At 36.0% G+C, this 12,014-nt stretch overlaps 1 protein-coding gene across 1 annotated transcript in view; it reads left to right on the top strand.

Annotated features, from left to right (window-relative positions):
• Positions 1-5,994, top strand: part of CRPPA (CDP-L-ribitol pyrophosphorylase A) — a 301,401-nt gene extending 295,407 nt beyond the window's left edge. The window contains exon 10 of the mRNA XM_047695505.1: positions 5,312-5,994. Coding sequence (XP_047551461.1) covers positions 5,312-5,416 — 105 coding nt within the window. The 3' untranslated portion in view covers positions 5,417-5,994. The remainder of the gene's footprint in view (positions 1-5,311) is intronic.
• Positions 5,995-12,014: the final 6,020 nt, after the last annotated feature.

The raw sequence follows: 12,014 nt of genomic DNA, 5'->3' as shown, positions 1-12,014 counted from the left end.
TTTGGATATATATGTATATATTTTAACCTGTCCTCAGGCTCACTGACACTGTTTTCTGCTCTCCCCATCTCATGTTAAACCAATCCATTATTAATTTCAAGTAGTATATTTTACAGTTGTAAATATTCTTTATTATAGATTCCCATGCAGTGTTGAAAATAAGTCCATTTTTCATCAGTGTTTCCATCTCTTTCTCTTTTTTAACATATTAATCATAGTTATTTTGAAATCCTTGCATGCTAATCCAACATATGGATTACGTTTGGAAAAGATCCTATATACGGATGATTTTCTCTCAAGTTTTTTTTCCTGTTTGCTGCTTCTTTACTCATCTAGTAAGATTTTATTATAAGCCATACTTGAGTAATAAAACTTTTTAAAGGCTCTAGCTTATTTTAGCTTCCTCCAAAGAATATTAAAATTTGTTCTGGCAAACATTTCTATTATTGGGAGATCCACCTGATCTTCTGAGGCTGTTTAAACTTTGTTAGGGCAGGTTCAATTCCGTTTTATCTTTTTTCCCAGGCTGTAAGCATGGCCTTTTCGAGCCGTCATCCAAAAGCCATGGATAGTCACCAAAATCTCTTCATTCTCTCTGGACTGGTATCTAATCTCCTTGTCCTCAGCACAGTGTGGCCTCTGGATCTTTGCTCAGCTCCACAGCTCTCCAGCAGCTCTTCTCTGCAGGGCTCCCTGAGTCTTCCTGCACAAGCCCGGCTTTGAAGCTGACCAAGGAAGGAAGGAATTCTCAGCAGATTTTTAGGACTTCTCTGCAACTCTCCATGGTCTGGGAACTTATCAGCACAAATCCACACCACCCAACAACTTAACAACTCTAAATTGTAATCTGTGTGTTTTCTACCTGGAGAGGCTGTCTGTCATTCTCTTCTTTGGCTCTATTTCTCTTCTTTATAGTTTGGAAAAATTCTCTCAACAAGACAGCTGGGGTGAATGTTATATAACAGGCTTTTCTTTCAAGGATTGTAGGCATTCCCAGGTTACTGTCCAAGAGCTGCAGCAGTGTCCTTACATATAGTAGATAATCAGATTTAACGGTTATGTGTGATGAGAGGGTAAGAGCAGCTATTGTGTCACGGGTGAAGTTCGTGCACACCACAAAAATAGTTCTAACAGCTCTTGTGAATAGGTATTTACCTGGTATCTGTGGTTTATTTGTCTTGTCTGATTTAGTCCCCACAGAAAAGTGGTGAGGCAACAAATATTGTTAACATGGTTTTAGCTGAAAAAAATGGAGAGCAGTGAAACTTAAATAATTTGCTTGAAAATCGTGAAAACCTTTATTTCAATACCAACATTCTCATTCTAGAGTCGGTGCCCTTATCGATTGCATAATTTAGAATACTGTAATTTAATTAAGGAATATACAAATGGGCTGGTGCACACAAAATAACTTTATAACTCAAGTTTTGCAATTCTGGCACAGAAACATTATTAAAATCAAGAGAAATATTTTGAAATTGAGCATATACTTTTTGACAAATAATACACTTCATATTATTCAGGATAGCAGAGAGTTCCCATATGCCCTCTACCTGTCTCCTTATTTTTGGCAACTAAAGTCCATAGTTCATTCAGATTTCCTTAGTTTTAGCTAATGTATATTTTGTATTCCAGGATGTTATATTACTTTTAGTTTGTCACGTCTCCTTATGTTCCTCTTGGCTGTAACAGTTTCTTAGACTTGTTTTTGATGAACTTCACAATTTTGAGGAGGATTGTTCAGATATATTGTAAGATGCCCTTCTGTTGAAATGTGTGTAGTATTTTCCTCATGATTAGATTGGGGTTATGGGTTTTGGGGAGGAAGACCACAGTAGTCAATGCCATTTCATTACATCGTATCAAGAACGTGTACTGTCAACATGATTTTTCAATATTCATGTTGACCTGGCTTTCTTAATTTTAACATTAAACATTTTTGTTATGTCATATTTGGAATACACCAAGGAATATATATATATATATACGTATATATACATACACACATTTGTGTGTAGATGATGATAAAACGATCAGCTGTAACTCTCCCTCACCCTGTTTCCCCACCTTCTCAATTAAAAACACTGGTTTTCATATCTACTGGCAGCAAGAAATGATTTTTTAAAGATCTGTTTGAATTTGCCTTTTAAAAAAATTTAATTAGCAATGCTTTTATAGAGATAGTGAGTTTTGAGATGAGTTTGAACTTCATACATTTTTGAACACCTCTTTGTACAAAATAGAATTTTCTGAATATAGGTGGTTCTCACCATCTTGCTTAATCACTTTTTGAATTTCCATATTTTTCAGAAATAAAATGATTGAGCTTAAGCAGAAAGCGAAAATAGTGGAATAACATAGGTTCTTCTCACTGAATTAAACATCATTCCAAATGATGCCTATAGAAATTGCACAAATAAATTAACCTTTGAAAGAGCATTCTTAGTGGCGCCTGGGTGGCTCAGTGGGTTAAAGCCTCTGCCTTCAGCTCAGGTCATGATCCTAGCATCCCGGGATCGAGCCCTGCATCGGGCTCTCTGCTCAGTAGGGAGCCTGCTTCCTCCTCTCTCTCTCTCTCTCTCTCTGCCTGCCTCTCTGCCTACTTGTGTTCCCTGTCAAATAAATAAATAAATAAATCTTTTATTTAAAAAAGCATTCTTAAATTCATTAAAGATATATAAGTTAGGGAGCTATCAAAATGAAAATAGAAGATTTGTTCTAAGATTTAGAAATACAACTTTTCTAGCCCTAGGATCTTAAAACAGATTTTCCCCTTCTTTGTGTGTTGCTCTGCTGCTTTCATTATGACAAGTATAAACTGGTTTCAAAGAGGCTATACAGATAGTCTTTTTCTGTTTATTTTTAAAGGAGAAACTAATTTTCATCATCTGTTCTATGTTTCAATTTAATAAATGAGATGGGCATAGATGTGTATTATAAACCCTGCATAATTGTAATTAATCATTAAGAGTGACAGATTCATATTTAGAGTTAATTTATATTTTGTTCTGTTTAAGAATGATTGTTTATGTATTTATGAATGATATCTGCTCCTGTATAAGTGTATCACATTTTAAGCCCAAACATATTTGGCTTTAGAATGGTTTATGTGTGATTTAGGTCTTGTGATATTAAGGAAACCAGTATAGCATTTGAAATCCAGTGCTGAAATGTTATTAATACTCACCTGCGAGACGCAAAGTAGTCACCATTCAATCTCTTGTGGGTTTTCCCCAGGTCTACGCCTTAGAAGACAATCAGAGAAATTGATGGAAAAGTGTAGCTTAAGCAGAGGTGGTCTCTCATCACCGTCCTCATAGATGGCGAACCTATATGCCTCTGGGCTGGTGAAGGTGTGGTAGTGGAAAGGTTTTGATAATATTCTTTGTACCATTGCCAGGCTTCCTGCCAAATATGCAAATAGGAGTAAGCAAAGTAACCCAAAAGTGGTCAATGTTAACAAATGACTTAAACAGAAAGGGTGATGATACCTCTATCATAGCCTCCTTTGCTCTGAGTTCATTATAATTTATGGAGTGCTGCCATGTGGTGGGCATTGAACTAAGTGTTCTGTATTCAAAGACAAAATGAAAAATTCTTTACATAAAGAAACTCATCATCTGGTGGAATAGATGGTCAACTAAAAAGACTATTAGAATTCAGTGTGCTGGAGGAATTAATAGCTGTGGAAACAGAGAGTTGCCTCACCCATCTAGGCTGGGTGCTGGGTCCAGGTAGATTGCAACCAATGATAACTGAGTGGAACCACAAGGAATAACTAGGGTCAGCTATGCTAGAAAGGGTGTGAGATAGCTTTCCTGGCAAAGGGATTCGCTGGGGCAAGGGAGTGGAAGTTTAGAAAACTACCTTGTTTGGGCAATCTTAAGCAGTTCTGTGTGGTTTGGGGAATTGAGTGAATATAAGGGAATGACAGGAAGAGGTTGGAAAGATAAAAGGTAAAGAGTTCTGACTTGATCCTGAAGTTCGGAGATAGCCTTGAAAGGATTTTAGGCAGAGTAGTGATGTGATCAGATCTCTATGTTAAAATAAGTATTCTGACTGCTGTGTGGGAAACAGGGCAGAAAAGGACAAGACTTCAGAGAGACTGTTTACGAGATCGTTCCTGTAATTTAGGATAGAGATGTTTTGCTGGCAGCACCAATTTGAATGGAGTAACTGGATTCAAGAAATGTTAAGAAGGTAGACGCAGTAGGTACTGGTGATACACCTAACACTAGGAAAGGGTATTAAGGATGAAGTCAGCATTTAGAAGTTGATTACCAGGTCCCTCTTTTTGAACCTAGCACAATTCATAATACAGAGACTCTCAAGATATTAGCTCTGTTTTGACTTTCCCTTCCCCTTCATATTATCATCCCTTCATCCCTCTCAAAAAACCTAAACAGTTGGAGCAAACATATATTCATAAGCAATATGATTTCACAGGCAAAACCACATTTTAGCAACTTGTGAGAAACTCATTTCACTAATGTGCCTGACCTTACTTAGCAAACAACAAGCCTTTTTTTTTTATTTTTCCTCCCAGACTAGTGTTCACAGTTTATAACAAAGTCTCTTATTGGGTAGCACTCAGAAGGATGAAGGAAAGGCTTGTATCATTGATGAAATATTCACACTTGTATGAAGAGCCAGAGTTGGTCAGATACAGGATTAAGGGGAATTCTTTTGTTTCATGCTGCTAGCATTTGAAAGTGTGTCAGTGTTTTCCTGGTATCTGCAGGAGATATATTTTGTATATAATGAAAAGTGCTTGCAAAAGCATTTCTCCTTTATTGGAGGGACCACGTACATACCAGTGACTGGTCTGAGTTCCATAGAATGCCAAGTCCAGAGAGCAGGGGACCTTGAAAAGTGTCTCCCTGAACTCATAAAAACAGGAGGATAATAGTTGAGAGAGGCTGATTGGGAAGATGTTGATCAAAGAGTACAAACTTCCAGTTGTAAGGGGATTATATATAGCATGGTGACTATAGTTAATATATACTTGAAAGTGGCTAAGAGAGTAGATCTTGAATGCGCTGACTACCCTCTCAATGGTAACTGTATGAGGTGATGGATTAAGTAATCTTTTTGTAGTAATCATTTCATAACACATAGGTATATCATAACATTACATTGTACACTTCACACTTACATAATGTTACCTGTCAATTATCTCTCTATAAAGTTGATGGGGGAAAAAAAAACCTAAAAGTGAAGAAATATTAAAAGAGTAAAGAAACCATTAAATTTAATGTGTGACATATTTTCTTTTTAAAATAATTATTGTTTAATCCTTTTTTATTTCCAGGATGAGCAGAAGCTACAAGCAAGTTTAAGGGAAGGAGCCACGATTATTACCACTTTAATCAAAGAAAGAAATTCTGGACTTGTTGGTCAACTACTGATAGCATGAAGAACACACAGAAAATTACGTAGTGGGTTTTTAGAAACATTTACCTAGGCATCTCTGCCATTCTTCCCTCCCTACTGCATATGGTAAAATGTTTAAGTTGTCCTTCATGTCTCACAATTTGTAGAATGTGATGTTTGGGTTATAGAAATGAATCCGTGTTTATATCTGTGGGGAAAAAAACACTTTTGTGCATGTCCAATATAAATTAATCAGAAAATAAGCAAATGGAAAGTAATAACCTTTACATAATCTTCTGCAAAAGCATGAAAAATCAAATAGAAAACGTGACGGGTGAGCTAATCCTCCTAGGAATGAAAATTTAGAAAACTTCAACTATGATATTATTTCTGTGTTAACTAGCAAATCACACTATCATAAAACTAGTAAAAAAAATTAGAATTATTTTTAATTCTAAAATTGTCCTCTTACCAGGTGATATTTTGACTTGTTTTCTGATTTTTTACACCTTAAAAAAATAGATAACAGGGAACTCTGGTTCAAATATTTTCACTGTTGGGCTCACATAACTCTAGATCCATAAAGGAGATTTAGTTCCCTCCTGCTTTTCTGTTTTAAAATTGTGTTTTTCCTTGGTTTATGAAAAATAATTTTGACTTATTTTAAGAAGTTTCTGATTTTTCTGCCTATACTTAAAAGAAGACCAGAAATCTTCATAAAAGTGAAATTATTTTGGTCAGTCCCAACTTAGTCTTTTCTGAAAGGTAGAGAGTCGTAAATTATTTTTTGATATAGATACTGCTGTCTTTTTTTTATTTTAATTTTTATTTAAGTAGGCTCCATGCCCAGCATAGAGCCCAATCCAGGACCTGAACCCACGACCCTGAGATCAAAACCTGAGCTAGATCAAGAGTAAGACTCAACCGACTGAGCCACCCAGGTACCCTGATCCTTTTAAAGTCTTTTAAAATCAAGTTCTTACTCTTTCAAATTTTTACTGGTATGTACATCTTAAAAGTGTAAATGATTTTCCCTTACATTAAATTTTGCAAAAAATGTACATACTATCATTAGCAATAGCTTTTATTCTATTTTTACATTTATGAAATCACATTAGGTCAGATTCCAAGGCTTAGGTTACTTGTGGAAACTATAAAAGTTGCATGAGGTGTTACCAGTTAAAAATAAACTGGAAGAATTTCTATGAAATCTCTTCTTAACATGTTGGATGATTTTCCCTGTTTTTATCTAGGACCTATATCAGTAGGAGAGTTTGTATTTTACATTTAAGTAATAGTAGAATATAATGGACATGAAGTAATTGCTTCAGTTCATTCTCCTAAATGAAATGTGTTATTTCAGTGTAGCTTAGATCTAAATTCCTGGGCTTGCCGCTTTCTTTTCTTTCTCTTTCTCTAGGGAGGATAAAAAATTATAAATGATTTAATTAAAAATTGTGACAGTGAAAGTATGTGGGCAATGTGTAGATTTCTGGCTAGAACGTCTGTGTCATTGTTAAGGTAGTGGGCTGAGTGTGTTATGAAAAGGTCCACCCCTGCACCTTCTGAAGTCTTCAGGTGAAACTGTTTTAAGAAATTCGGAAGTGGTTATAAAGGCAAATAGGAAAATATTGTCAGGGTTATAAAGAGAAGGTGGTTTTGAGTAAAAGGCAAAAACTGTGTCTACAGCACAGCAAAATTACTATATGGATTGAGTGCTGGTTAAGTTACCTTAAATTTCAAATTATTAATGGTCTGTTAAGCCAGACAAGAATTTATCTGGAAGCGATGACTAATGACTTTACCCTAGGCAAGGGGAATATTTAGTATAATGAGATTTTAGGTAATAAAATATTAAATTATGACTGAAATAATCACTGTTGTCATCATCACCATTATCATAGCATTTGATTTTTTTCCTTACAGTTTACAAAGTGATTGTCAGCTTTGAAAATAATTTAGGGGCGCCTGGGTGGCTCAGTGGGTTAAGCCGCTGCCTTCGGCTCAGGTCATGATCTCAGGGTCCTGGGATCGAGCCCCGCATCGGGCTCTCTGCTCAGCAGGGAGCCTGCTTCCTCTTCTCTCTCTGCCTGCCTCTCTGCCTACTTGTGATCTCTCTGTCAAATAAATAAATAAAATCTTTAAAAAAAAAAAAAGAAAATAATTTAAAGAAGTCTCCCCACATCCTTTATTGTGTAGATGGAAATTGAGGTTCAGTGATCTTAACTACCTTGTTGAGAGTCATGTGACTGCCTAGTAACAAAAGGTAGAGATTAAACTCAGGACCAGTGAAAATAAGTTTGAAGCTCATCTCCCTGTTTAATTATGATGCTGGCAAAGGCCATCCAACTGAGAGGCTCTGGGAAGTAAGCCAGAGGCTCCTGGTGAACCTTGGAGGAATGGTCAAAGAAGGACAAACCATCCCAATGACCACAGGAAAGTTCTGAAGCTTGTGACTTTCCAGCTATCTTTCAAACATACAGAAATTTCAGGTAGGGGTGAAGGGAATGGAGAAAAATTTTGGCCAAGAGAGAGGGATAAACTTGTTCTTAGTGTTGAAGAGATCCAGAGGCAACTTTGTTGGTAAATTTCCATCACTGCTTCTTTCATGGGAACTGTCTATTTTCACTTTACTTTCTAAAATGTCTTTTAAAATAATGGTAAGTTATGCTTCAGCATTGCTCAAATTGTTTTCTACCTGTGCAAAATTTTGTGAATGACTATTTACTTTTGGAATGTTTGCTAATTAATTAAATGTAATTTAGTTAGACTTTTGTGGAATTTAACAGTGTGATCAGTGGTTTGGTTCATGACATATTGGTAAGAGGTACAATTTTTTTTTTTCATAAAACTGCTCAATTTAAAGGAGAACTTGTTGCAAGTATATGAATTTACAGGTAAGAATTAGACCCCTATATTCTACCCAGAGCCGTTCTTACTGTGGTCACTTCAAACATTTTACATTGGTTTAATGGGTAAACTCTTTTTTTTTCATGCTGGTTATCATTATCAAATTTTACTTAATACACAAATATAATCATTTTATAAATATCAAGTTGCAGTAGAACATTTTCTTATATTAAATCTGTAAATTCTACTTCCTTTTAAAGTTGAAGCTAATTAGGCCAAGGAAGAATAAATATTTGAATTAAAATGTTACAGCCATTTTGATGAAGAGCAGACTTATTTTCAAAGTTTAATTAAAAAATAAACAGAATAAATGAAAAAATATACATAATTTTAGGATTTATTAGTATGGTTTAAAATTAGTGAATTAGAACCAGCTGTGTGGATGGTTTGGGCATTGTACCATTTATGTATATTCTTGTACATTTTTAGTTTCAAAATTGTAAAAGATGTATACATTTTTAAAGTGAAAAGTAACACACTATTAAAGATCCTCAGTGTATTCTTTCCTAACACAAAATATTAGTGATTGATAAATAAATACTAACTGGTATTTTAAAATCCAATGGCAATTATCATTGATATTTAGTGTGTGTGTGTGTATATATATATATATACACACACATATATATGTATATATATATATATTTTATACTAACTCAGTTACAATGAAATAAATATAACATGTAATCTCAAAAGAATAACAATGTGATGTTTTATATTACAGATAGAATTCGAGATCAGATTTATTATTCTGTAGGATATATTAAAAATCTGCAAAATCAGAAGTCTCATTTAGATTTTTTTTCTTCTTCCCCTCATATTTAGCCTGTTTCCTAGCAGTTACAGCAGTTACAGTTATACCTTTAACTGTATATTGATATATCGATATATTTTATCGATATAAAAACGATATCCTTTTATATCGTTAAGGATATAAAAGCTCTCATCAGTCACAAGTGGAAAAGAGTATTGTGATCACGTAACAATGCATGGGCATAGTGGATTGAATCCTGGTTCAGAAATGTTATTTCTCTCCACTCAGCTCCCATAGGAGGAATGTATGTGCAGTTGTTGACTTTGAGATTCCTCGTGTAACCTGCTCTGACCAGTAGGGTGAGGCCGAAGTGGCTGTGCATGACTGAGCTTAGCCTCGAGAGACCTTGCATGTCGCTGCTTGCTCGTTTCCACTTTCCGCTTTGCCCCCACCTCGAGAGAAACATGTCCTACCCAGCCCAGTGTCTCCGAAAGGAAAACAAAAGCCCCAATCAGTTGATCTCCAGCTATTAAATCAACCAACAGATGAAGAAGCCCAGCTGAGATCAGCAGGACTCCCTAGGCCAGTTGAGGTGGCCTCCACCAGACAGGTGAGCTCAATAAATGCTCCTTGCTTTTTGCTAATATTGAGTTCTGAAACTTTTTGTTGCACACCAAGTGGTAGTCAAGGAGAGAAGCCCTGTGTAGGTGCATGACGTATTTGTCCTTAAGAGCGTGGGATGTATCCGGAGACGCCCATGTTGCTAAAGCAGAGTGCTTATGAGGAGAATTGTTGGTCAGAGTCGTGATCCCAAAGTATGAGAAGGTTCCGAGGGTTACCTCCTTCCCTTCTCAATACTTAGGAAAAGAGAAAAATAGACCTGAATGTTTTAGAAAAATTTACAAAAGAGTTTAAACTTTCTTAGGCCTAAGATGATTTTGAGTTAAAATACTGGCACTTAAAATAATAATAAAAGTGGCTAACATTTATTGAATGATTGCTATTGTTCTAGAAACCATTCTTCATGCTTTGCATGTATCTTTGTTTTTTCTTTGTAATAACTTTGTGTACTAGGTACTATACCATTCTCTATTTACGAAAAAAAGAAACCAAAAAAGAAAAAAACAAAAAAAACCATATTCAGACTCACCCAAGCAGCAAGTGGGAGAAATGAGATTCAGTTAGGCTTATCTCACTTTAGAGCTTATATTCCTAAACACTAGGTAATGCAATATTACCAAACATGCTATTCTAAGATCCCTTAAAAAATGACCCCTGAAGATGGGAATCTCAAATATCTTTTTTTTTTCTTAAATAGCAAGAGAAAAAAAAAAAAAAAAGGCTCCATCCCACTGTCTTTCATTGTTTCTGTAGTGTTCCTTTCCTTTGCCCATCACGACCCGCAACCCCCAAACATATTTTGGAACATCTCTGGATCTGTATAGGCCAGTGAAATCAACAAGGACTGGTAGCGACACACAGTTGCTATCAGTGCCATCTCTGTAGGCTCTAAAGTTGTAAGAGTTCCCTCAGGCAGTGAATGATCAGACATACTTGAGTAACAAACGTGTAAGATGAAAAAGTAGAAGTAAGTACTTTCTTGATGAACCAGAGTTGCGTAGAGCCATTTGTGTCCCAGCAACACAAACCAGTGTGAAAAGAGAAGTAGAAATCCATTCTTCGTGTTTATGGGAGAAAGGAAATTCTAGAAAAATGCCTGGGCATGACAAAAGTACGAAGCCTTCCCCTTCCATTAGACAGTCCAAAGCATATATCACAATTTTTGCTCAGTGGGAAGATATGGGGGCGAATGCTGTCCAGTGCAATGAGCTACACCTGAGAGGAGCCAGATTGTTTTCTCTTACCATCTGAAATCCTGGAATCTTTGATTTATAAAAATGTCTTCACAGCTGACATGCATTATGTAAATTCATTCTCTCCTTGGTTGAGGATGCTACCAGATAACCGGAGCAGTTGTTACAACATCTGGGTTTCTTTAGCAGCATAGATAAAGCCTGACTTGTCAAATGCATTTCTTTCTCCCAGTTTAGCCTTCATTAACCCTTGCAGGGTCTCTGTGAGGTAGGTCTGGATCAACCTTGTGACATGACAGTTGCAAAAAGGCACATGCAGAGTTTAAGGAATGCTCGATGGCCCAGCACGCTGAAGGCCAAACTGGGTTTGGGAACGCAGAATTTCTGACTCTTGAGGACAGTTTTTCAGGGAATTAGATTATGACTAGAAACGGTTGTTCTTTACTTATGGTTTAAAAAAAATAAAAATGTTATAAATCCACATCCAGAATTTTACCTGGAGGCATTCCCTCATTTTCCATTTTGCAAAATTACAGTTGAGCCCAGAGGCAAAAACTTCACCAAGGCATTCCTAGTGATTTTTTGACCTGAGTGGAGACATGATTTGAGATTCCACAAGGAAGCCAATTTTGTAAGAATTTCCACTAGTCTGTAGACTGTAATAATTGGGTTATTTGGATAAGGTTTGGCAAAGCATCTTGAAGATTAACTGTCTGGAGTTTTGCCATTTTGGAGCTATCCATTTTGTTCTTTGTCCTACCTCATTATAAAATGGGCTATTGAAATTGTTTGGTTTGTTGGTATGTGAGGTTTTTTTTTTCTTCCCCTTTCTTATTCTTTACATCTGCGCCCTTAATTTGGTTGAAGGCAAGCTCTTCGGTCTAAGTGGATAACAAAACATCCCTTTGCGGAGAAGGAAATGGATGATAAAATCTGCATGTTACTAATTTTTTCAATAGTTTGAAGGAATTTCTCTTCCATCCTGTGTGTGTTTTTAAGACCCTGTTAAGTTCATAGTTCCTTTTTCTTTTCTTGTTTGAATAGGAAATCATTCTCTTTAATCCCCCCTGAGTGTTAAAAATGTATTATTGAACTGCCCAGTTCAGGAATTCAGTTCCCTGTTATACTGAATGGAGGTATGTATGACCTGATAGTAAAAGAAT

Source organism: Lutra lutra, chromosome 11 (genome assembly GCF_902655055.1).
Source record: "Lutra lutra chromosome 11, mLutLut1.2, whole genome shotgun sequence".
NCBI lineage: Eukaryota > Metazoa > Chordata > Mammalia > Carnivora > Mustelidae > Lutra > Lutra lutra.
Note: the sequence above shows the minus strand (reverse complement) of the source record. Positions and strands in the feature narration are given on the sequence as shown.